Consider the following 26,365-nt stretch of genomic DNA (forward strand, 5'->3'; position numbering starts at 1 on the left):
GATCAAACGGCAGACACGAGCCCCAAACTTGTTGGGCCCCTGGAGCCGGTGACCCTCCCGCCACTAAGTTTCACGGGTTCCCGCGAGGCCAGCGACGGCTCCGGAGCTCACAGGTTCCGCCCGACCTCCGTGCGCAGAGCCAGTCTCCAGCGCCCTGAACACATGCTTCAAATGCAGACGATCTAGGGGCGCCTGGGTGGCTCAGTCGGTTAAGCGGCCGACTTCGGCTCAGGTCATGATCTCGCGGTCCGTGAGTTCGAGCCCCGCGTCGGGCTCTGTGCTGACGGCTCGGAGCCTGGAGCCTGTTTCCGATTCTGTGTCTCCCTCTCTCTCTGCCCCTCCCCCCATTCATGCTTTGTCTCCCTCTGTCTCAAAAATAAATAAACGTTAAAAAAAAAAAATTCAAGTGCAGACGATCTGAAGTCTCCAAGTCCGTCAAAACTAAACCCCAGGCCTCTTCGGAGTGGCCTGGGCCCACGTGGCCTAAGGGCTGAGTGGCCGTTTCCCACAAGAAACTCCTGGCACTTTCCTTTCTTCTCGCTCCCAAGGTGATGAATTCTCGTCACTGGTTCATCGCCCTCCCCGCGTGGCTCCGTGCCGGGTGCTCCCCGTGGGGGCTCTATTCTGGATGCCGCCGTCACCGGCAATGGTCTGGGGCGCAGTCCGCATGCTTCCCCCCAGCCGGCCGCTCCCACGCCGGGGCCCTGTGTCGGGTGGCTCTTACGGAGCACCAAACACCCCCCTGCAAGGTGAGGTGCGTTCACGACACGGATCCGGCAATCCAGGAGACCCGGGTGCTCCCCACATTCTCTGGAGGACCCGACCCGGAAGGAACCGCCCGCACCGGTGGGGAGGGAACTCCAGATGTGCGGACCAGTGACGACGGACTAGCCGCACACCCGGGGCCACGTCAGGGTGAAAGAAAGGGTCCGATGAAAGGGTCTCGCCATTGAAAGCACACAGGCCATCCTGGGCCGGGCGGGAAGGCTCGGTGAGGGTGTGGGGTCTGAGCAGGCTGACAGATGGGAATGATCTGGAAGGATAAAGCCGAGTGGGAGGGCTTTCAGCGTGAGGGGGGGGGGGGGCGGTCTGCACAAAGGTCCAGAGACAGAAAAGCACAGGGGATATTCCAGGGGCTGCGAGGAGCCGGCCGGGGACACAAAAGGTATTCACTCCTTCTTTTCTGCAGCGTCGCCTAATTAAGCCAAAGGGCAGGGCCCGGGGGGCGGGGGCGGGAGCGGTCACCCACGCAGCTGCCTCTGCACTTCGTCCTGGGGCCCAATTATTCCCTCTGAAGCTGCTCTGAATGGCGACCTCGCCGGGCGAGGCCAGAGGAGAGAGCTCCGAGGAGCCGGGGTCTGGTGGCTTTGCCGCGGCAGGCTGGGCCACCACCGCGAGCCCCGTCCTGTGTTGGCCTCACGTCTGTTTCCTCGGCCTCTGAGGCCCCGTGAGAGCTTCCGAGAGTCTGTCGTCCCCCACACGGGGACAGGTGCTGACCTCTGGAGGAACTCAACACTTCCAACGGCCCTCGCGTGACACCGGTGAGGGTGCCGTCCCGTGACTCCGGAGCGAGGGCTGTGGGGCGGGCTCTGCAGTGGGCAGGAGGTGCTGACAGGGTCCGGGGCACCGGGCCCTCGGGAGGCTGCCCGCCACGCACGGGGGGCCCCGCTCCGCCTTGCTGCCTGGTGTGGAGAACATCTGGGATCTGCAGACGTGCCCAGAAAACCCCCGGACACGGAGGCAGGGAGGCCACCGTCTGGAAGCACGGGACCTGAGGCCAGAAGACGACGGCTTCAAGCAGCCGAGAATCTGAGGTTTGGTCCCGGTTTCCCCTCGCGTCTCGGTGTCAAAGTTTGGGGCCACTGAACTCAGGGTTTTCATTCTTCTTGAACGTGGGAGAGGGTGGCAGCACCGAGGAGGGGAGACGGTCCCGAAACACGGAAACAGGGTAGACGTCCCTTCCAACCTGTTATTTGGTGTCATAAACCTGTATTTTGTTTCCCCTACTCAGGAAATCTTGGTTTCTGGTTAGAGCATAAGATTTTCGGATTTGTGGAAGGTGCGATCCTAGGAATACTCCTTTTTGGTTATTCTTCTGGTTCACCGTCTTCACAAAGAATGAAAGGGATAAAATGCTATACTTACACAACAAATCCAAACGTTTAACTTTAATTAGAGAAGTTCAGTCCAGCTACGTTTGGTGCTGACTGCCTGTGCGGGTTTATCACCCAAACTCCTTAAACTGATTTCTGTCGAACGCCACGAGGTCAGTCCAAGTTTAAAGCTGTGTTTCGTGTTCACATTCTTCACACCCTGTACGGAATTACACGTGTTAAAACCTTGGCCTGACTGCTAATAGACTCACCTCTGAATCTTCCATTTCCTGTTTTCCGAATACTTGTGTGCAGGGGCACGCACACCTACACCCAGATGCTTTTCCCTGGTTGCTTTATTTTCAAAAATTGAAGAAAATTTTTTTAATGTTTATTTATTTTTGAGCGAGAGAGAGAGAGAGAGAGAGAGGGAGAGAGAGTACGAGCAGGGGGGGGCAGAGACACAGGGAGACACAGAATCCAAAGCCCGCTCCAGGCTCTGAGCTGTCAGCACAGAGCCTGACATGGGGCTCGAACCCACGAACTGTGAGATCATGACCTGAGCCGAAGCCGGACGCTCAACCGACTGAGCCACCCAGGTGCCCCTATTTTCAAATTTTAAATTAAAAATGTTTTGGGGGCACCTGGGTGGCTCAGTCGGTTGAGCGTCCGGCTTCGGCTCAGGTCATGATCTCGCGGCTCGTGAATTCCATTCCCGCATCGGACTCCGTGCTGTTAGCTCAGAGCTTGGAACCTGCTTCAGATTCTGTGTCTCCCTCTCTCTCTCTCTGCCCTTCCTCCATTCATGCTCTCTCTCTCTCTCTCTCTCTCAAAAATAAACAAACATTAAAAAATGTTTTACAGGGGCGCCTGGGTGGCGCAGTCGGCTAAGCGTCCGACTTCAGCCAGGTCACGATCTCGCGGTCCGTGAGTTCGAGCCCCGCGTCGGGCTCTGGGCTGATGGCTCGGAGCCTGGAGCCTGTTTCCGATTCTGTGTCTCCCTCTCTCTCTGCCCCTCCCCCGTTCATGCTCTGTCTCTCTCTGTCCCAAAAATAAATAAACGTTAAAAAAAAAAAAAAATGTTTTACATTTTCTTTAAGAAAGGCAGACGGCCAGCAGCATGTTGTTTGGACATGTTTGGAGTCTTGGAACTGCACTGCCCCACGTGCTCCTGCAAATGGACCTTAGAGCTCGTCTGGAGGTCCCCACAGGGGGCACAGCCACTCATGTGCCTTGGACTCTTCACGTGCAGCTTCAGGAGGGACGCACGTGGAATGGTGAGGGAGGAAAGGGACGCCTGCCTCCGCGGCCAGATCGGCCGGGTCAACCTTGGTGATCCACGGGGTGGCCGATGTCGCGGCCCAAGCGCCCTCACGTCTTTATTTTTTTACAACCAAAAATCTTGAGTGAATACTTTTCCCACCAGTCACCTTCCTAACTGGAGACCATATGTGTGAATATGTCGTCCTTCCTTCCTAACAGAGAAGATTCCATTCTTAATTATCAGCAATTCTCCCAAAGCAGAGAACCCCGATGGAGACTGAAATATTTTGAGCAACGAAGTTTAAGAATGACTCATTCGATGGAGAAGAGAAACCCAGTTATGTAGCTTTTCCGACGTAAGAGAGAACGCTGTTACCATTAGCTTCCGCAGGAAATGGCTGTGATGCTGCCCAGACTTCAGCCAGGGTGGGAGGAGGGGAGCAGAGGGGACTCGGTTGGAGGGGAGTGATGCTAACATAACATGGCGGCCTGCCCCCTGGCAGGACAGGCAGCCGAACCCGCAGGACTCTCGCCTCCGGGGGCTCTGCTGGCCGAGTAGTTTTCCTCTCGTGATCTTGAATGTTCCTCGTTTGACATTTGGAGATGACAGTCATCTGCCTGAGTCTCCTGGGTCTGATCGTGCATCTGCTGTTTGCAAAGCTCTCCCTGCTCGTAAACACACATCCTGTGTGCCTCTGAAGGCTCCAGTTAGCCTTCCCCGCCCCGCCCCCTGTGTAACTTCTTACCTTCCTCGTCAGTGTGTGTGTGTGTGTGTGTGTGTGTGTGTGTGTGTGTGTAAGAGCCGGGCTCGGCGACTTTGGACAGGCTCATGCACTGCACTGCACCTAATGCCCTCAGTGCGGGGCACGCTCCCTAAGGCCACCAAGGGCTCGGTCCCCTCGGGGCCAACACCAGCCTCCCGGTGCGGGCTCCGCTCAGCGCGCACCAGGCCGTTCCCAGGACAGACTTCCCACAGGCGGAGAGCCTGGCTCTGGTGGGAAAACGGCTTCCCAGAGCCGCCCCAGGCCTCTTCCCCCACATCCACACACCGTCCCTCCTGGAGGGGAGGCAGGGAGGCATCGGGAGAGCAGCCTCTCAGCTCTGGGCCTGCTGCTCTTTATGGTGGGGTCTCCCTCCTGCACCTGCCGTCCGCCTCGCGCACCTGCCCTCCGCCTCCCGCACCTGCCCTCCGGAATGCCTTCCCCACCTCCTGCCATTTTGGTCTAGATCCCTGTTAAGCCCATCCTGCACACACCCCTTTCCTCTCGCAAGCTTCTCCTGCTGGCGCCCACCTCACTCAGGGTAGCTCGGCATCCTCTCTGAGGACCTGGGCAGCGCATCTCCGGGTACATGTGGCCCCAGGCACGACAGACAGCTCCCTGACGGAGGGTCCGCCACGCTGGCGTGTGGGGCGTGAGGCGGCCGGGGGGAGGGCAGTCCCCTTGGGCCAGTCCACCCCGCGCTGGCTCATAGCTGAGGGAGGACTTGATCGCTCTCTGGTCCGGGAAGATGAGCGGAGAAGCCCTTCACAGAGGCCAGCGGGACCCTCTCTTCGCACCTGCGCGTCCTCTAACCGACTTCACGAAATGTGCTGAGGCTTACAGAAATCTGCACCTCGCCAGACGCGCACGCTTTGTTTGCAGATCGGGTGTCTTAGGTTTTGGTTGAGACAATGTGCCCGCTTGGGGCGCCTAGGGGCTCAGCCGGTCGAGCATCGGACTTCGGCTCAGGCCATGATCTTGTGGTTCGTGAGTTCGAGCCCCGCGTTGGGCTCTGTGCTGGCAGCGAGGAACCTGCTTTGGATCCTCTGCCCCCACCCCTGCTTGTGCGCTCTCTCTGTCTCTCAAAAATAAATAACATTAAAAAAATAAAAAGAAAAGAAACCGTGCGCACCTGTGTGAATTGGGGCCTGGAGGAGGGGGCAGCCCGTGCACAGGAACGTGTGATGAATACACGTCTGGAAGGGGAGGGATGTACCAGAAGCGGGCGGTTCAGCCGGGCCCACGGCCACCAGCAGACCTGTGTCAGCGCCTACGATCACAAAGAGCTTCCCATCCATAGAACTGAGATGCATTTGTACTTCCGTGACCTTCTCTGACCTTCAACAGCCCAGTGAGGAGCAGACAGCCCCTTCTAGCCCATTCTGTGGGTGAGGTGCAAAGAGGTACGAGGCCAGAGGAATGGAAGTATTGTGGTCTCTATTTTCCGTGTTCAAATATTGGGAAGGAGAGATTTTTAACACCGGGGGTGGGCCGTGAACCACGGGAGTGGGAGGGCACGCTGCACGCAGCTCCCCCCACCCCTCTGGGGCTGCCCTCGACACAGGGAGGCTGGCCTGGCCCCCTGAGGACACACGTGTCCCCAGAGTAAGCTTGTGGGCACTGGCCCTGTCAACAGTGTGGTCACTAAGGATGACCCCTGCTCTACAGGCCTGAACCTGTGCGGTCTGTCAGCACAGTGACGGGGACACCCCGGGCCCGGCTTGTTCTCTCTCGAGGACGTGCTCCCCCATCCGTCCGTGCATCTGGCCTTCATGAGCCTGACCTCAGCATCATGACCTGTGGCCTTGTCACTATGATTGCTTCCTGTGGTTTTAGGACAAACTCCTTGTCTAGGAGAAGTCAGGAACTGAGCAGAGAAGTGAGTTTGACCACTCCTGAAGCCCCCGGGTGCCTCACACCACGAAGAGAGGGGCAGGGGCTCTGGAAGCTTCTGCCCTGTCCTGCGAGCGAGTGCTCCCTGGCCCCAGGACCTACTCCGTGCCGTGGCAGTACTTGCCTGGGGCCTCAGTGCTACAAATCGCCCTCACCTGGCCTTTCCACCTCCAGCCACAGGACCGGGGACAGAGCACAGCTCGCCTGACGCTGACTTTCCCGACGTGGCCGCACAGAGTGACCTGGGGGTCCCGTGTGGCTTTCAGAGCACTTCCGTGGGCACTGCCGGGTGACTGGCCGGTGGCTGGTGGCCGACGGGGGATGACCGGGGAGCCTCCCAGGCGCGCAGGGGGCCCCTGCCGTGCGGAAGCACGCTCTCTGACAGAAAGCCGCGTTCAAGCAGATCGGAGGTGCCGTCGGCGGCAGCCACCCAGACCGGCCCTCGCTCGGCAGCCACGCGAGAAGCCACACAAGGACACGCACCTTCCCCTGCAGGCCTCCGAGGCACACCCTTCCGTGGCGGCCGCGGACGGAACAACAGCACCCAGCAGATCCGCAGTGGCCGGGCGGAACGGGACACGGCAGAGGCGAAGCTAACGCTCCCCGCCCCTCCCTCGTCCTTCCTTCCTTAAGAGACAGTTATCCAAGTAACACCCAGATCGACTACCAGGCTACAAGCATGAAAATAAAACACAGCAACACAGTTACGAGAAGAAGCCGTGGAACCCAGGCCCCGGGACCCCCAGCATCAGCCAGCCCGAGCCTTCGTCTTCCAGCATCTCACTGAGCGGTCTGTTATTTTCAATGAAGTCTGATCTAATTATTATCGTTTGATCAAGGGAGGTGGCTTGCTGCGTTAGGACAGCAACATGCCTCACTTTTGTGTTTAGATATGTTTTTGGCAATCTTTCCAGCCTTCCGCCTCCTCTAGATTTATTTCCAAATCTCAGGAGCTATTTTTGAGGAAACACGTTGCACAGAAACTGGAGAATGGGCACGTAGCCGCGGCTTCTGGGAACTGCATATTTGAAAATTTAAGACCGAAAAGAAAAATGCACTACAAAGTCACGCCTTACTGAACCACGTTCAGACCCAGAGTGGAAAGTATCTAGAAGATTTAAGCCGAGCTCGTCGGCCTGCGTACTGATCGTTTGAAATCGAGTGCACATACAAGTAGACGCACATTCTCGAAATGCTCAGGACGGACAGATTTCTTTGCTCTCGGCAGGGCAGAAGCCTGCGGGTTTTCCTAGGTCTGTGGCGTGGCTGTGTCGGGAGGCAGGTGACATTTGGTGCTTTTGGGAAACAATACAGCACCTGCGGTGAAGCCTGGGTCTGTTCCTGGGGCCGTGGAGCACAGCACGCCGGGACAAGGCCTCACCCTCCCACCGCACGAAACGCCAACTCAGTACGTACAGAGCTTCTGGAGAATTCTACCTACAGACACAGGTGCAGATAGCTGCTTCCTGCAAGGGTAAACTTCGCAAAACTCCAATTCTCAGGCTTGACTGATTAGGAAAAATGTGAGGTCTTTAACATGATTTTAGGGAACTCGCCCATTTCTGAAGCAGGATAGATTTCACCTGCTGGGAAGTCGCAAAAAAAAGTTATACTGATGTGAAAACTTAAACGTAGAGCCAAGAAAAGCCGTTCTAAGAGACATCGTTGACGGAACAGGCGACTTTAGGAGCTCGTGGTGGGGACCAGGCAAACCTCAGGGGACTCACTGTTGTCTACCTGAATCGGAAAACGCTTCTCTCGCTGGTGAGTGCAGGTTACAAAAGATTAAACCGCCGTGGAAAAAGAAAGACCCCCCCAATTCAAAGCCCGGGAGAATACACCACACCCCCTCTGTGAGCGCCCGGCTCTCCCTTGTCCAGAGGTGGGAAGTTAGGACGCGTCCGGGCCACGGGCCCCTCAGCCTGAGCGGAGGGAGCCCCCCCGACAGCAGCGGCCACAACACACCTCATGTCACCCTCCCATAACCACCCGCGAGTGGGATGAGCCCCCGGGCCGTGTCCAGGCCGCCCACACCCAAATGCGCTCTTGCCTCTGGCTCCGAAGGCCTCCAAGTAACAAGGAAACCTGGGTGTTGTGAAATAAACCATCAAAAGAGGCTTGCGGAAAACTCCGCCGGGGTCCGTGCCCTCGAGTGGGGTGGGAGCGCGGGCCGGTGGGCTGCCAAACTGGCTGCTCCAAGGTGGTCAGAGCCTCAGAGAAATGGACGCGACACTCAAAGACGCTCAGAGGGAAAAAGCCGGTGGTCAGAGCCTCAGAGAAATGGACGCGACACTCAAAGACGCTCAGAGGGAAAAAGCCGGTGGTCAGAGCCTCAGAGAAATGGACGCGACACTCAAAGACGCTCAGAGGGAAAAAGCCGGTGGTCAGAGCCTCAGAGAAATGGACGCGACACTCAAAGACGCTCAGAGGGAAAAAGCCGGGGAACGTCTACTTATCACCTAACGACTTCTCTCGGCACGGTGTTGCCCAAGTGACTTCCACGGAAACAGGACACCCACGTGAGGAGGGGCCCCAGCGCCGTGGGTTCCACCTCCTTCCACGTGAACCGGGCGCTGCTACCCTGAGTGACCGCGTGTCGTGAGTGGGTGCACAGGCATTCCCGCCACGTATGTGTTACATGTTGACAGGCCAACGTGGGGAAAGAAAGAACAAAAGTAAAGAAATTATCTTTCCAGATAACAAAGCACAGACTTAATCCAAACATACTATGGTTTCCGCATCTAGAGGAAGAAGTAACATCTAGTAAAACAACCGGGAAAAGTTTGGTGACCACTAAAAAAATGACCTTCCCAAACAGATTTCAGTTACTCTGGAAGTTCTTCCAAGTTTGAGGAAGTTAAAGTTTGACAGATTGTTTGGTAAGACTGATCTCTTGGTAAGTGTTGAAGCGTGAGAGTCTATCAAGAAATATTTGATTTTCCAATGGGTAAAGCAAACAAAAATCTCAGCCACCTACACATCCGTAAACTAAGCTTTAAGATGCTGACTCCGTCTACGAAATAGTTCTATTCCGAGGAAGAAAAGGAAAAATGTTTAAACGTGTCTGCATTAGGATCTAATAATGTAAAGATACTCACTGTTTGAAACAGTGTGAAGAAAAGCCCACTGATGAGTCAGGAACACTCCATGAACACACTGTAACCCAAAGCCCCGAATCATGAGTTATGAGCGCACAGGTCTCTGCACGGACCGCCAGCAGCCTGGGAGGGCAGACAGCACAAGGGTGAGTTGTGAGGGCTCGCGTGGACCACGGCTGCGTGGGGGCCTTCCCGCTCCAGGCATCTTGCAATGAGGCCACTGCCGTGCCGTGTAACTGGGGACACATGGATTCTCCTCTCAGGCTCTCCGGGAAGAAGAAATCCCAGTCCAGAGGCCACCAGTGCCTCGGCTGGAGCAGACCCCCCGAACCCCATCCTTCACTGCTGGCCGAAGGCTCCCTGTGTTCTGACGAGGACACCGACTCCGTCCGTCGGAAGGGTCACGTCACCCTGTGTTCTGACGAGGACACCGACTCCGTCCGTCGGAAGGGTCATGTCATATTCCAACGCTGATAAAATTTGCTACATTGCCACCCGCCACTCCTCATTCCCAGGTCAGCTACTTCTAACCTCACGCACACTTTCTTCCGGAAAAATTAGAACAATGATTATTTTCATCGTCCCCAAGAGATAAGGTATGATATCAAATCGCTCGGTTTTCCTCGTCCGGTGATGGGACTTAGGGGAGGTTTATCCAAACTTCCCTTCCACTGTAGGGTTAACCGCGTGCAGAAGGCCAACGATGCAAAAATAAAAAAGCATCAAAGCAGCTTTTCCTGAAATCATTTTATGTTTGCGATACTTTGGACAACTTCTCAGACAGACGTTTGCGTTCAAAGGGGGTCTCAGGGGTCGCTCTAGAAAACCCAGGTTTAGTGCGGACGCATTAACGAGCTAACTCTTGCCTCATTTACAAATGTAAACCCCCTCTATTGGTAGCTATGCTTTTAAGAGCTGGTGATACATGAGTCAGCTAAATCTAGAGGGAAAAGTCCTGAAACCCCATCCCCGTGTGCTGAGTCCTGCCCTGCTAACCACAAACCACAACAACATAGCTGCTCAAACAGCAGCACCTTCTCCCCGGCGAACAGGCCACTTCGGGACGATGTCCACATTTAATCAGAGCCCTTCCCTAAAACGTATACTGGAGCGACAACAAAACCAAGCCCATCAGAAAATCTTTACAATCATTTCATTTCCAAATTTCCCTAGATCACATTTTTAAAGGAAAAGTTTTTTCCCCTTTTTATTAATCTGGATTGAAGAAAAGTACACATTTCATTTATTGTCTGGATTACAGATTCTTATTAAACAAACCAGAGCTCATTATAAAATCAATATCAACTTAACCACCATGTCCCCAGGAGGAACAACAAAAAGGTCACTCCAAGAAATTCAAACAATTTTCCTGCTGGAAGGGCATGATTTTAATTACAGATACTATTAATTAGAGCTGTCACTGGCAAGATTTTTTTTCTGTTAATTATCGGAAACTCAGTTCTCAGTGTGCAATTTCAACCTGCGTTTTTGCCAAACTTAGTCATTTCTGCATGCAAGCCCAACCTTTCCATTCTATCAATATTTTATATTTGAATTTCAAAGTGTATCAAAGGATGCTGTGCTTTCTAAAAATCCACCCCTGTGTGATCTCCCGTCTCTTGCACACAGAACAGAACTGGTGTGATAATTTATTTATGTCCCGGCACAGACCTGGCCATCCTACACCGATGGTCTTGCTCAATAGAATTTCTGGATAAATTCTTACTAGTTTATGTGACATTTTTTCCTAGGCTTCTTCTTCAAACGTGGTTTTTCTTTTGCTTTGAAGCAGAGCCGTGCGCTGGGGCTGAAATGTCACCTCCCACACATTTGAAGTTGCCATTTCTTTATAAGAGACGATCACGCTGACCAGCCTTGTGACCTCCTCCAGAAAACCGGAGCGTTTCTCCTCCGTTCAGGGACAACACCAAGAATTTTGAAATGGTGGCGGGGCGGGGGGTGGGGGGGGAGGTGGGACGCTATCTCCTGGTCTCTTTTAAGCATAGTGGTTTTAGAAACTCATCCCAGCTCCTTCCGTGGGCCAGCGTCAGGGCAGCCCAAGGAGCAAAATCAGGCAGCACAGGCCACTCCTAGAGGGCACCCAGGGGGCCAGCTTGGGCGGGGGAGGGTGGTTCTAGAAAGAGCAGGAGAGCCCCCCGTATGACTGTCATGACAGGAGAGTAACATTCAACTTATACACGATTGTAAATAGGATGCGTCGTACAGAAGACAGACATATTCCACGGCACAATCGTGTCACTAGACAAAACAAAGCATCTCGTCCAGTGGGAGGGAATCTCCCACAAATACATATCGAATGAATTTTTAAAAGGATGATTAAATGTTTTACCTTCCCAAATGGGAAAATATACTTAGAGTTACATGCCATTTTACGTTAAAAGGAATCCAACGCCCCAACTAGTTCCTACCGTGGGCTCGTATGCTGTTACAACCGAAGGCACGTTTTCATTACAGGACATTACTGAATATGAAGCGTATGCTACGGCACGTCCAAACATTCTGGGAATTTTCGACCAGCCCGTGTGGTCTGAACCTGCCTTCCTGACATTCTCTTTGGCTTCTGACTTGTCTCCAGGTGGGTCTGGGACGTCCCGTGTTACCCGCGGGAGGCCACCGCCCTGGCTCTCAAGGGGACGTCCTTGGCTTACTTCCCACTTATAGGCATTAGATTTCACTTTATCCAAATAATAGCAGAGGGCAGCAACGGTTCAGGTCAAAGGATCCTTTCATATGAGACCCCGAGAAGTCGACAATTTAAGAGACGTCTTCAAAAACCCACACAGCCAACGTATCTCGCAACTTTGGCATTTTTTCATTAATAGTGGCCAAACTAAGAAAGATAAAGAAAGATACGTAATTCACGTTTCTTACTTCTTCCACATTTCCACTGAGCAACTTGCTTTCACAGCTAACTGAGACCAGCCGAGAACAGAGTAAGATTAACACGAAGCAGTAAAACTGTGTTTACAAGGGACTCGTGTGAACGCTAGTGAGGAGTTTCCAACCGTCCTCCTAAAAGAACCCAAACTATGGGTAAGAGAGCCGCTGGGCGTGGGGAAGGGCCTCAGGCAGTTAACTGATCTGTGTGTCCAGTGGGTGAACGGAGCCCCTACCTGGTAGGCGGCCGTGGCATCCGGGCCCGGGTGGTCCCCTGGTCCCGACAGCTTGTCCTGCAGCCTGGCGCGGGAGGTGTGGCGGAGACAGTAGATGACGCCGGAGGCCAGGAGGACCCCCACCATGGCCACGACGGAGACCAGCGTGAGCACAATGAACGGGGTCGAGTCCCCTTGCTTTGTCCGGCGTGGAGGGAGCTTTAGTTTGCTTTTCTGCAGGACAGGAGAGAAGGAGTGTGTTAGTGGCCAGCAAATAGGACCTCCTGGAAACCACCCTTTCCCAGCGGATCCAAAATGTGACAGCTCAGCGCAGCGGGCTGTGGGCCCTGCCCCAGCGGGAGGGCCTTCCAGAACAGCACCCCCAAGCAAGGAGGGAAGTTATGTCTAATTCGCATCTTAAGGATCGCAGCGTTTTCAAAAGGAAACTCAGTCAGAGGCATCACTTTTATTCTTAAAACCACCGATTTTCAAAACGTAAGGACGTGAACTCTTTGGCCCGCATCCCTTGTCCAGACAAGGGTGAGAGAAATAGTTTATCCAGAGCACGCACCACAAATGTTTCTGGCGGGGGCGGGGGGGGGGGTTCCTGGGGCACAGAGACGTCAAACAACCCTACAGCGCACAGCACAAAAGGGGGGCAGGATCTCTGAAAGTTTCACCTCAACCTTCCCGGAGACACAGCAGGGGCGGTGCCTCCGAGGACACTTGGCGAGGCATCCCCACCGACCTGGGACCCTCCGTGCCCGCGGGACACAGACCCGCCACCGCGCACCTCACGCTTTTCCTGGGAAGGAGCTGCGGGGCGCTGGGGAGGCCAGGGTCCAGGAGGCTGCCTCCCGGCGGTGTGGAAAATGGGGAGACAAAGCATCAGAGTCCCACTGTCTGGGGGGCAGGCTTTGGGCGCATCTCTCCGGAGTCCCCTCCGGGCTCAAGGAGCGTGGTGCTCGCGGGGCAGCCTCGTCCTCAGTCAGGTGCAGTGGCCGCGGTGAGAAGCGGCTCCGGCCAGCACGCCCCCCACCACCACCCGGGCAATGAATGGAAACGCACGCCCCCGCCTCGGTCCCGGTTGCTACAAGATGAGAACAATTAGCAAACTCCTTTCCACCACCTAATTTCGCGTGGTAACAAAATGGATTTTTCCCCATGAATGCCTGGCCGGCCTATTCATTATCTCTCTTCTATTAGTAATTTTCTGCTCCGTATTCAGCCTCCCACCTCCTCATTTCCTCCCGTCTCCGAGTGTACACAGGGCCTCTTATGTCAGGCCGGGCCATTTTTATCTTGTAATCATAAAGGCCACCAAAGCAATTATCGCCGGTCTTGACTGGAAAAGCTGGTCATTAATTAGCCTCCTTTTGCCTTCGGTGCCGCGGATTAGCTGGTGCCGGGACTGAGTTAATGGAAACGCGGGTTAAATGAGAAAAGACGCCGAATTTTCTTGCCTGGACGCCCGGCTCCGAGGAGGACGGCGAGGCTGGCAACCGGCGGGGAGGCACACGGAGGGTGGGGAGGGCGGGGAGGGGGCCGGGGAGGGGGGAGCGCGCAGGGGAGGGACCCGGAGGGGCGGGGGCGCAGGAGGGGCGCGCGAGGGGCCGGAGCGGCGGTCCCGCGGTCTCCTCTCCCCCCACCGCCCCTCCCCGGCGCGGACCCCTCCCCTCCGTCCCGCTCGCCCCTCCCTCCGCGGCGGCACTGCTGCCTCCGGGAGGCTCTCGCTCCTGGAGCAGCGGACCCACCCCCGCCGCCCGCGCTCCCTCCGCACCCCTGTCCCCGCCCCGCGCGGGGCGAGAGCCGCAGCCCCATAAATAAACCGGAGGACCCCACCCGGCGCGGCGCGGCCCAGCGGGGCGGGAGGGACCGCGACCTCCCCGGCGCGGCGCGCAGGTCAGCGCCCCTGGGCGCCCGCGAGGCTCCGGGCCGGGGTCTCCGTCCCCTGGCTGCGTCCCGCGGCTGGGGCGGCCTCCCCCTCGCGGCGGCCCCTCCGCCCCCCGAAAGAGGCCTTGCCGGCACCTCGGTGGGGGGCGTTTCCAGGAGGACCGCTCGCTCCCCCCGCGCCCCCCGCGGGACCGCCTCGCCTCGGCAGACCGAGCCGGGACAACAAAGGAGGCGGCGCGGCCGAAGGAGGGGCGTCCGGCCGTCCCCCCCGCCCGGGCCCGGCCCGCCCGGCCTTCACTCCGCGTCCCCCAACCCCGCCCTCCGTGCCGGCGACTGTGGGTCCCCGCGTCCCCGCTTAGTCCAAGCTCCCGCGCGGGGGAATCCCGCCCAGGCCTCGGGAGGACCCCTCGCGCCCACGTGGTTGGCGGCGCCCGGGAACGGGGACTTCCTGAACCTTCCTGCCTGGCGGCGTGAAGCGCACACGCGTGTGGTGGCCAGCTGGCTCCAGAGGACGCGCCGCGCCTCGAAGTGTGGCGCGCGCGTCGGTGCGCACCCGACGGACGGTCGCACGCGCGCCAGGGGCCAAGGCCCGGACTGTGGGTGCCGGGCGGACGGGGACGCGAGGTCCCGCTGCGCAGGGCGCTCGCCGGGGAACCGGCGCAGAGGCGGCCCGGTTGTCACTCGGTTCCAGGTGAGAGGCCAGGCAGGCAGGCGCGGCGCCCACACGTTCTCCTGGCCCAGGCCTCGGGCGAGGGAGAGGTCGCACCGAAGCTCTTTTCAAGGAGGCAGAGTGGCCCGAACACCGCCGCCCCCGGCCGGCTGGGTTCCTGCCCCAGGAAACCGACGGTCACCGTGACCCACGAGGCGCTCGGCACGCGCGGGTAGTGGAACAGTGCCTCTTTCGCGGCGCGCGTGGAGTGGACTCAAAGGTCAAAGAAAAACGTCAAGGAGAGTGACTGCTCCCAGAGCTGAGGTCCTTCCTCTCCGGATCCCGCTCTCCCTCCTCCCAGCTGCCCAGCCCCCGCTGGGTCCCAGGTGCTGCTGGAGGAGAAGGGATGCAGGGGAGGGAAAAGGACGTGACCCGGTGCCCACTGAGTCCCATTTTCTATGGTCTCTTCTGGTTCCAAGCTGCGTTGGAACCTTCTCCCGCGGAGAAGGGCCACCGCGGTCCCAGGCTGGTAGGGAGGCGCCCAGACGTACCTCCCGCAGCCTATCCGCAATCCCAATCCTGCAGCCAGGGGAGGGGTGGGTGAGGCTGAGGACTCCCGAGCTTGGGCGTGGGGGAGACGAGGGTGTGACCCAGAGGAGGACTGCGGTGGTAGGGCCGACGGACCCGCCGCGCTTCTGACGCTGAGGTCGCCGGACCCTAGAGCCGGGCTGGGAACGTCCCTCCAGCCGGCCCGGGGGGGGGGGGGGGGGGGGGGGGGGCGGGGGGTGCATCTCAGCCAGAGCCCGAAAAATCACTCTTCCTCGCTCCCCCCGCCCCCAGTGGTTCCGACGACCTACCCAGCGCCGGGCGGGAGGGTCGAGCGGGAGGAAAAACTGTTGCTGGCTGCAAGTCAGGTCTTAAGAAACCCGGAGGAAACTAAAATTTATGGAAATTAAAAAAAAAATTAGAGCAGGTGAATTCCTTCTTTGGCACAGTGACTGGGGTTTAAAATCTTGGTGATTATTTTATTTTCTTTCTTTTTGTGGAATTAAGAAAACAAACAAAACTTCCAATCCCTGCTAACCAAGAGCTTTAAGAGAAAAAAAATGAGCGTGAGTTTGAGCCAGGGCCCCGCTGCAGGTGTGACCAGGGCGGGGTGGGCCTCAGCCCCTCCCCTCCTGGGTCCCTGCTCCCCAAGGCCGAGCGACTTGAACCCGTCTGCGATCCCCCAATTTTGTCCTGGGCCCCGCCGATAGCCCACGACTAATTAGAGGCATCCTGTCAGTCTTGACTGGAAATTGAAAGAAAATAATGTTTAAATATTTATGACTTGGACAGACACGTACAGTCAGGCATCTTTTAGAAGCAGAACCCCTCCTTCCGGATGGCGGCAGAGAGAGGCGCACAAGGGGCCGCGATGGCTGTGGGCCCTGGGATGCGGGGTCACACACACAAACGCTGAATGCGGAGTTTCAGGTGCAGGAGAAGTACGAGGTTTAAAAAAATAATCAGGAATAATTAAGTCAACTTTACATCAGGTTAGATGTGTCTTGACTGCACAACCATTTCCACCTGCAGCTCCTTGAATTTGGAATGTAAAATATTGCAAACGCTGTGATTTGAAATAAATGCGACCAGAGGCAATTTGTGGGTCGCTCTTGGAAATCGGAATCTACAGACGTTGTCCTGACCTACTTAAACTATTTTGATCTGCGCTTGTGAGTGGAGGTGCATGGGGCTTCCTTTGCATGATCTTCTGAGCCATTTATGGCAAAATATCTTCAAAACTTTTTTTCTTTAGCTGTCCGTGTGGTGAGCTTAAAAGAAAAGAAGAGAAAAAAAGAGAACATTTTATACCCAAACTTGGTTGTGAGAACTAAGGCAGCCGCACAATTACGAAAGTTTATGCTAACAAGTATTTGTTGACAGGTAGCAACAAAATTGAAAATCTGAGTATTTTTCCAAGACTGTGCGTCGTAAACAGCTGACAATGGCAGTCTGTTACCTAAGCCACTGACTTTGATTTGAAAATACACTTGTACCCCAAATTTATGGGCACGGGCATTTAAGTTTATTAGTAGGAAACTTCTGATATGTGGATGCTTTCGTCCGAATCATTCCTAAAGAATGTGTTTTGGAAACGCTGTCCCTCTGCACTCTTACGTCACTGTAATTGTCAACATCCCTTTCCCTGTAAAATTTAGAAATTGATTTTAGAGACTACTAATGAGTTGCTATAACAAATCTGTCTTTGGTTTCCCAGATGAATAATTTTAGAATTATTTGAGAGTTTCATGCTAGATTTGCTAAAATGCATTCACTAAAACATATGATCACTTTAAGGCAGATAAAAAATGTTAATGGTTTTCAGGCCATGGGAATGACCGAACTTAAAAATATGGGGGGGGTGTCTTAAAATATTTTAAAAGTATTTTTTAAAGCTGTTAACTGAACTATTTTTAATTTGGAATTTGCCACAGAATTCTCATAAATGAGAGAAGTCAGGCGGAAATAATCATGTATTAATTCTCTGCATTACAAAATCTTTTCAGAAGCTATTATCAGAGCAAGAGGCATTTCGGTCTGAATCCAGGGTGGGAGAAATCCTTTGTGCAAGTGAAAGCCATTGTTCCTCGTGCAGATGAAATTGTACTTGCAAATCTGCCATTCAAGTAGCCAAAAAAAAAAAAAAAAAAAAAAAGCCTAGATAGGCAAGAGAAAAGAATGTCCAAGAAATAATTATTCTTAAATAAAAATAAATGGGGATACCTTGTTTTAAAATAAGCCATTTGTTTATTTTTTCAGGCATAGACAAAAATAAATATGCAAAAGATAACTGTCTATTTGCTGCCTTTGAGCGCTCCCAAAACATCAGTTTTGGGGAACTACTCTGTTTTAAGACATCAGGGAAGATTTACGATATTTATGTTTAAAGGGGGAGGACTACCCTTGTGTGAACTAATTTTTAGCAGAGCTTCATACACAGCAAATTATCTCGGGGAGAACAGAGAGCGACCAGCTGAGAACAGAGCGAAGAAGATGGGCCCCCCCAGGAATCGTGCCCCCGGCCGTCTTTCAGATTCACCGCTGGAGTCTCTATTACACCCCGACTCCTACTCGGCCGCTGCACTGATGCGCCCGCTCCCGACCCGTGTTCTGCGCGCGCAGTCGGGTCCCCGAGGCCTGATCTGACGCGCGCACACACGCGCTTCCTCGGGTAGGTGACGCCGTGGTCGTGAAGCAGGAGTTTTCCCCGCAAGGACCAAACCCCCTTCGGGAGGCCCTTCCTCTTCCTCCGAGGCTCAGAAGCCCCATCCTGGCCTTGGCCCGGCGTCGCGGGTCGGGACCCCGGCGAGGCGCTCCTTGGAGCGCAGGCCTGTGTCGGGCCCCCTGTCCGGCTGCAGGGGCCTCGGGCCTTCCTCGCCTCCCGGTCCCGGTCCCTCCTGCTCAGTTACTTACAGCAGCCCACGGAGGTCCGAAAGGTCAGGCCGCAGCGCCGGACACAAAGGGGCCAGTGCTCCTGGGAGCCGACAGTACTCGCGGCAGGGCTTTCCAGGAGGTCCCGGCCCCCTCCCCTAAGGGGACAATGCCCTGGCCCGGCCTCCCCGCCACAAAGCGCGGGCCGCGGGCCGCGCGCGCACGTCCCCAACGACGCCCGCATCCACCCATCCGGGAGCGGCGAGGGCCCACCGCGCACATCTCTGCTGCGCTACCCCCACCACGGCCACCCCCTTCTCGGGAGCCAAGTGGGTGAACTTGGTTGGGTGGGGGGCGTTTCCTCTTGGGTTGATAAAAAGAAATGCGCCTCCCTCCCCCTCGCGCACACAGACCTTCACCTCGCATTTTCGCTCGCGTCTGAATTCGGGGAAGGGTGGCTGGGCAGAGACCACGTGGACGAGCTGCGCTCCGGGCCCCAGGCGGGAAGGCTCCGGGCTCCGCGCAGGGGCCTCTGTCAGCGGACTTAGCTCGGGAAATGGACCCCCGAGTCGGCCGACGCACAGGTGCAGGCGGCAGGCAGCAAGGCCCGAACAGCAGGGCCGGCCCCGCAGGGACCAACGCGGACAGGGTCCTCACTGCCCTCTGGGCGCGCGTTTCGGGGCCCTGGCGACAGTGACAGAGTCATTCCCCCCCCCCCCCACCGTCCAGCGTGGAGCGCGGCCCGTTCAGCGCACTGGTGACACAAAAGGGCGGGAGAGTCTGCTGAGGGTTTTACCCCCTAATTTTGGGGTCCATCTGACTGTCTCCAGACTTCTCTAGAACCTCAAAGCAGGCGGCAGCTCAGAACCGTACAGGTAGTTAAGGAAGGCAGGAAATGAAGTCCCTCCTTCAGAAGTTTCTCTCCGCGAGCACGCGGCCGCCTCACCTCGGGGGTCCGCGAAAGCGCAGGTTCCCTTTGGGGGAGGGGAGGTGGCCACAGCGAGGCATTTCTCTAACTGGTGGGGGGAGGGCGCGGGGGGGGGCGCTCAGAGCACCCTGCGGCCTCACCCACGGCCCCACCTGCCCCTCGCTCGCCCCTCCTTGCGTGCCCATCCCAGGTCCTCTACCCGAAAGGCCCCGACGGCACAACGTGCGCTCCGGGACCGAGAGAGAACAGTGAAGAGCGCCCCAAGACGCGCTGGGAGGAAGATGCCCCGGCGGTGGGCCCCCCTCCGTCCTGGCTGTTCATCCCCACGCTTCCTCTCCTGTTCCCACACCGCTGCCCCCACACCCGCCTCTCTCCCTGAGGGTCTGAACTGCCGGGGTGGCTCCGGACAAGTCCGAGAACGAGGGCCCCAGCCCAGTCCTGCCAGTCTCCAAGGGGCCCAGGGGGGTGGGACAGTTGCCACCAACGCGGTCACCCTGGGATGTCCAAACCTGACCCACTGGGGGGATGACCTCAGACCTCCCCCGCCAGCCAGAGCCTTTGACAGGTGTCCCGCTTCGAGTCTGAGTTAGCCCCCCGCACTGGGCTCTCCGACGCCCAGGTTGCCCAGCCCAGCCCCCGCGCGCACCCTCCACCCTCCTCAGCCTCTGGTTCCGCGCCCCGCCACCTACCCGCTCGGCGGTGCCCTCCGTAGGTCCCTCCTGCTTTCTCCCTCCCCCACCCCAGCCTCTCTCCTTTCTCCTACAAACCCGCGCGCGGGTGCCCGCGCCCCCGGCCCCCGAGCTCCTGGTTACCTGCGGAGGGGCTGGCGCCCGGCGCCCGAGCCGGAGGAGGGGGGGGCGTGCGCCGGGCCGAGCGGCCTCGGGGCGCGGCGGCCGCGGGCAGCGGCGGCGCCATCACCACAGCCAGCCGTTTCCCTGCTCCCGATCCACAGTCGAGCGGGGCCATCCTGCTTCTGACCACAAACTTCTCGGGAGGCCGGCGTAGACAAAGGTGCCGTGCGCGGTGGCCCCAGCGGCGGCTGCGGCACCGGCTCCGAGCCCGCGGGCGCCCGCAGCTCTGCGCCGCCGCTCCGCCGGGCTGTGTGCGCGCCGCTCCGGCCGGGCCCCGGGGCGAGGCGCTCGGGGCCGGGGCGCGGCGAGGACGGGCGCGGGGCCGGCGCGGGACAGTCCCCGCAGGGCCACCGGTCGCGCGCGCAGCTCCATCCAGAGCGGCCGCCGCGCCCCGCCTTATATCCGGCCCGGCGCGCACCCGGCCGGCGGCGGCGCGGCTCGCGGCCCAGCCACCGGTTGCTATAGCGATGTCCCCCCCCCCCACATGTTGCTGACAGCAATTGGCTAAGGGGCCGCGGCTCTCCGAACACCCTCTCCCGCCCGAGACTATGAATGGACATCGGCTTTGTCAGTCATTCGTACAACGCCCGGGCCTTCGCCGGCTCTTTCTTTCCAGCCGTGTTCCCTTCCACAGCTCCCGCGCACTTCAAACTGGGCAAGTTCAGGGCAGCGCTCAGGGGAGAGGGGACTCGGCCAGAACCATCGACCCGCATGGCCTTACTATGACCTCTGCGGTGGGAAGGGTGGGGGCGTGGAAACTCTTCGCGAGAGAAAAATTCAGGGCAAATTATTGTTTCCAGTTAGTTTTTCCACTTTTGCCATGGGGGGCTCTTTGCTCTCCAAATTGAAGCAGACCGAATTACCCCGGTAAAAACAAGCGAGGAAATGCCCTCCCCACCCCGCCCTTTACTCGCGAGTGTTCAGGTCTGGAGTTCGAATACAAAGCGTCTCGCCCGACGTGGGAAGGAGAACTTTGTCACCAGAGCCGGCCTGAGGCCGAGGTGCGAACGGCGTCTCAGCCTCCTTCCTCGCCTCCCTCAGGGGAAAGGCCGGGCCTGGACCACTGCCTCCGGGGCAAGGAGCGCAGGGGCGCCGCAGGGCTGAGCTCCCAGTCGAACGCTCCTCCCGAGCTCCTTGACCCGGCAGGAATCTGGGGGGCGACCAGGCCTCCCTCGGCCAATCGGCCACCCCATCACGCGCCCCCCTGGTCCCTTCCCCCACATTCTTTCTCCCCAAGCCCTGGACCCCCGGTCTCAGCTACAGGTTGGGGCACCCCGGTGCGCGACGCCCCGGGCGAGCAGCCGAGAGCCGGGCGCTGAAACCCAACGTCTGTGTGGACAATGCCCTCTCCGAGGCCCACAGCTGCAGGAACAAGAGGAAGAAAGGAACCGGGAGAGACCTTGTCACATGCAGATGACAGTCTGCGCTGGGCTCTGTGGTTTCTCCTTTTCTGGAAACCCTGGCGCCCTCCTCCCAGTCCCCCTCTCCCACTGCCTCACCATTGTTCCTGCGCTCGGGACAGCTGGAGACGGCGGCCCTTCCTAACCCCCCGCCCCCCCCCCCCCCCGCCCCACAGCCAGCTCCTCCAGGGCCCACTGCACCGCACCCCCCCCCCCCAGTCCCCGCCAGCCAGCCCAGGAGGAGCCTGCGCGTTTCCCCTCTCCTCCCCACCCCTCCCCTGCCCAGGCTCTTCCCTCCAGGAAGTGCGGGGGCCAGGGCTCTCAGGGCAAGGGGTCTCCACAGACCTGAGTCGAGTGCCTGCGAAGTGCTTGCCTCTGTCTAAAAGTGTCCTAGAAACTCGCTTCCACTGACCCAAGGCCTAGGCCGAGTTCTGCTTTGATTCGGTGTTTACAGCTGCCTGGAGCCCCGGGCACAGAGGTGGCGCCCCCATCATCAGCTCCCGAAGGAGCTCCTCGCGGGCTGGGCTTCCCAGGCTTCGAGAAGCGCAGGTCCAGTGGAGGCCAAACGCGGAAACTGTGCTGGATTATACACCCGCAGTGCACGCACCGCGACCCCCTCAAACATCCAGCAGGCCCGAGGTGGGACGCCCCCGGGCTCCCGCAGCCCCGAGCCTGGCAGGGCCTGCAGAATCCCACCTCCCACCCCCAGCAAACTCGCCTCGGGCCGGCGCTCGGCCACCCGCTGGGCCTCCCGGTCGTCCAGCCCCAGAGACCCGCGCCTCTAGCCGCTCTCTGAGGGTCCTCCTCGGGCAAAGCCCTGAGTGGTGGTGGTTCCTGTCCCTCCTGCTGCCCTCTTCGGGGCTTGTCCCCCTCCCCGGGAGCCCGGGGCCTCGGCATACTTCTCCAGCCTCTGGGGCGACCCCAGGCGCGGCCCTGGGAGGGGAAAGAGGAGAGGAGGGGTTGCAGGCTGGGGCCGCGGAGGAGGCGGGAAGGGCCCCGGAAGCTCCAGCGGGGCGAGGGGGGAGGTCGGCGGAGAGGGGGCGCAGGCAGGGAAGGGAGGCCTGGAGGAGGGGACGTGTCGCCCTCAGCCTCGTTGGTAACCGGGCTCTCCATAGCAACGGCCTGCGCGCGCGCGCCTGTGTGTGTGTGTGTGTGTGTGTGCGCGCGCGCGCGCGCGCGCGTGTGCAGAGTTCCTGCGCCTCTCCAGTCCTGGGTGGGGGACTCAGCACCGGGGGGCGGATGAAGGGAAGGCCCCTCCAGGACGCGAGGGCCGGCCTCCAAGGTGCTGGGGACGCCGTGGGGTCCCGGGAGACCGCGCGGGGCGCCGGGCGGGGCGCGGGGGTGGGGGACGCTCCCGGGGCCCGCGCCCGGCCGGAGGGGCACCGGGGACGTCAGGGGAGTGGCGCTGACCGCGCGTCTCCGCCGAGACCCCGCGCGGCGCCTCGGGAGGCGCGGCGGGTGGGGGCCCCGGGCCCGGGCGGCCGCTCAGGCTGCGCCTCTTTCCTAGGCCGCCGGGACCCGCGCTCAGGAGGGACCCGGTGCCGGAGGGGACCCCGCGCCAGCCCCCAGCCCGCCGCGACGCGCGGCGTTGCTCCCGGGGCGGGCCGGCCCGGTCCCCAAGACGCGGCCTCGGCCGCCACCCTCCGCGCGGGCACGCCCCTCTCGCTCTTCTCACCGCGACCGCCAGGAACCGCGAGCAGGCGTGAGGATCCCGGGGCGTCCAGCTCCTCGGTCACCAAGGTGGCTGGGACCCCACGCGGCCGCCCCGGCTCTCCCGCAGCGAGAGGAGGTGCCCGGCCGCGTGATCCAGGGGTCCGGGGACGGTGGCAGAGTGTCGGCGACCCCAGGGGACCCTGGAGCGCAGGACAGGGCGCGCAGCTCAAAGCCAGATAGACTATTTTGTTTCCTTACAAACCTGATATGACATAATAAAGAAGTAAGTAAACAGATAAATTTATTTTCTTTAGGTAGTGTTTCATTGGTCCCAAAGGTTTCATTTCCAACATCAAAGCGCCACATTCCTAATTTAATCTGAATTGAACGAGCTACCTGGGTTTCTCTGCTTTCAGGAAGAACGCGGGGGGGGGGGTTGCGGGGGTGATACCACTGGAGTTCGCTTTTGGTCACTTTTTAAAGGTTAGATGGGCCTTAAACTCTTAATGCAGGTATTTGTAAGTACAAAGTGCATTTCCTCGCTGACACCTTGGTGGACATAGAGCGTATTCTTTTTGGCTGGGTCACCTCAACCCCCCCCCCCCCCCCCGCGCCGTTTGGTCCACGTCGACGCCTGTTTAACCCTCCAGCTCGGAGCTTAAAGATAAACGGATTGCCCAGGGAATTCATTAAAAGAACGCGTTTGTATTTTAGGTGCTGATCCGTTTAGTCCCCTGTTTCAGAAACTGATAAATTAATCCACCAGATTTCCATTCTAGTTTGCTTTATTTTAAAATCCTTTATTTCCAGGGCAGGAAAAATGTGTCTTTTAATTCTTGAAAAGACTTTAGCAAAGTGTCTTTTCAACAATGTAAGACTAGATTCAGCTAATATCTTGAAGAGTGAATGATATTAGGTGGTGAGGTTTTTGTTTTGTTTTGTTTTTGTCATGAGAGCTCAGACCTCATTGAATAATAAATTTCAATTTTCGATTTCAGTGACATTTACAGAGAAAACTTTTAAACATGATGCAAAATGCTGTAGAGAGGCACGTTGATGGAAGTCATTTATATGTGATAAATGAGTACATTATTCATACGAACTTAGGACTGTTTGACTGATGAATAAAAAATATAGAGGATGTAAAATCCCCCAAGATCTACAAAATATTTAAACAAAATAAATAGTTTGAAAGGATGTGTTGATCCTGCTAATACTTCTTCCAAAGAGCAGTTCACATTCGTTATGTGTAAAACCTAATGTTCTGTGATAAGAATCTCATTTTCAATTTGAGAAACACTAAACTATTATATATCACATATTTAAGTGATTAGGATAAATTTCCAATGTTCTAAATTAATTTCAGAGAAAACGTATTTTTAAACAAAATGGAGAAAGACTGTCATGGAAAGCATGGTTATTATTAAGCAAAACAGCACCTAAAATTTCAGGAATTTTAGATAATATGGTTAGATAGAAAATTATTTTAAAAAAAAAACACCTCTGGGACACCTGCTTGATTTCAGAAAACCTAAACCAATTTTGTTTTAAAAATAAAGTACTAATTTGTAATCATGGTGCACAAATTATATTTAAAATCCTTTTGATTTGTACATCATTTATAAAAATGACTTTAAATTATCGCAATGAAATTAGGTGCTCTTGAATATTGTAGTTATATGTATGCGGTATTTCCATGCATAGTTCAATGTTAAAGACAATAACATTTCAAAAACGTCAACGAGTGAATTTTGAAAAGCAAAGATGTTTTAATTGGTCAGCTTCTTAGTGAGATAGTAATTGGTGCTGTGATCGTTTTCAAAAGAAGACACGTGCACAGGTTAGGTCTAGATGGTTCTAAGTTGGAGTCCATTAATTGTCAATAAATAGCTGTTTTCAAGGACAGTGTTTGCAAAAGCATCCGAGACTGGTGACAAGTCCTTATCCACCGTGAAAGAAGACACGTCCACCGTGGGGCACGGGGCCTACGTTTCAGGAGACTGGGCACCCACTCTCTCTCCTGTTTGGCAGTGAGGACAGATTCACCGACTGGGGAGAATCGTCAGGGTGGTTTTCCCGCATTTCTTATGCCACCGGCTGTAAGATATTCCTACTGAATTGTTATCCTCACTTTAAAAAGGAAAGGAATGGAAAAATGGCAAAATTATCGGCTCCAATATCTTCCTTTATTTCAAGAAAAAAAACGTGAATTCTGTACCCTAAACAGAAAAATACAAGTCATTTTTTTTGGTTTTGAAAAACAATTACCGACATTATTCAGCCTTTATTACTGTTCTCACATTGGCTCATGTTCAGATCGACCTACAAGTTTTATTAAAGTCCAGAAATAGGAACTTTTTTTTTTTTTTTTACAAATAGAGTTGATATCCTCTTCAATGGCCTAACATGAAACCATGTTATGAAAAACAAACAAAAAAATGTATTTCAGCAAAAGTTTATTCCTGAAAGATTGGTTCACAAACATGTAGGGATTTTTATCTGTCCTTTTCAAACTTTGAAATCGCAATTCCTGTAAGAACAAGAAAAGCCAAGACGTAGTGTTGCCTTCCTGCCCTCCTTGGCTCCTCTGGAGAGGTAGCATTCCGAAACGTTGCTGCTCGCACGGACAGATGTCTGCAGACAGACAGTCTCCCTCCAGGCTAACCCTCCAGGTTCTAGAATCTAGACGGTAGAGCCCTTTCAGTCTGCTTCTTTGTAACGATCTAACCTTAGTTATTTTCAAAATAGTGCTAAAAAATACATATTTAATAGTTGGTGCTCAGTATAGTGTGTGTGTATATAATATGTTCATGATGAGATTTTATTCTTTACAAAATTGAGCTAAAATTCCTTAGGAAGGACCGACTGCGTGAACAAGAATCTAACTTTTTTTTGCCACCGCCTCCAGATGACGGGAAACAAAATACTGCTGTGGAGAACACCCAGGTTTTCTCATTTTTCAGCCGGAAGGTGTTCATACGTTCTGTCAGTTGCATGCCACAGGTCCATGTGATTGTTTGGAAACAGTTTTTTTCCTTAAGTTGGGTTGGAATTAAAAGTAGAACAACAGTTGACATCATGTTTATTTCACAGTGATATAATTCAGCGTGGTGCTGTTTACGTATACTTTTAAGGAACACTCTGATGCCTGCCGTTCTGTATGAGAACCGGCCGGTTAGATGCAAGCACAGGCTGACAGAGCCCTGGGGTCTGGAGTCGCCACGGAGTGTTTTCCGATTCTGTACGGCAAATACGTGTGCATGCGCTTAGATCTAACAGGGGCACAAGTGCTGGAAACGGCTAGTCGCCTGTCATTCTGACACACGTGGAGCCATCCTGGAAAGTGCAGGGTC

The 26,365-nt window shown here is 56.2% G+C and overlaps 1 protein-coding gene across 1 annotated transcript in view; it reads right to left on the reverse strand.

The window, feature by feature from the left end:
- Nucleotides 1-26,365, reverse strand: part of PTPRN2 (protein tyrosine phosphatase receptor type N2) — a 768,343-nt gene that overhangs the window by 44,974 nt on the left and 697,004 nt on the right. Inside the window, 1 exon segment of the mRNA XM_030297386.1 lies at nt 12,074-12,455. Within this exon segment, the coding sequence (XP_030153246.1) occupies nt 12,074-12,455 (382 nt within the window).

This window comes from Lynx canadensis, chromosome A2, assembly GCF_007474595.2.
Source record: "Lynx canadensis isolate LIC74 chromosome A2, mLynCan4.pri.v2, whole genome shotgun sequence".
NCBI lineage: Eukaryota > Metazoa > Chordata > Mammalia > Carnivora > Felidae > Lynx > Lynx canadensis.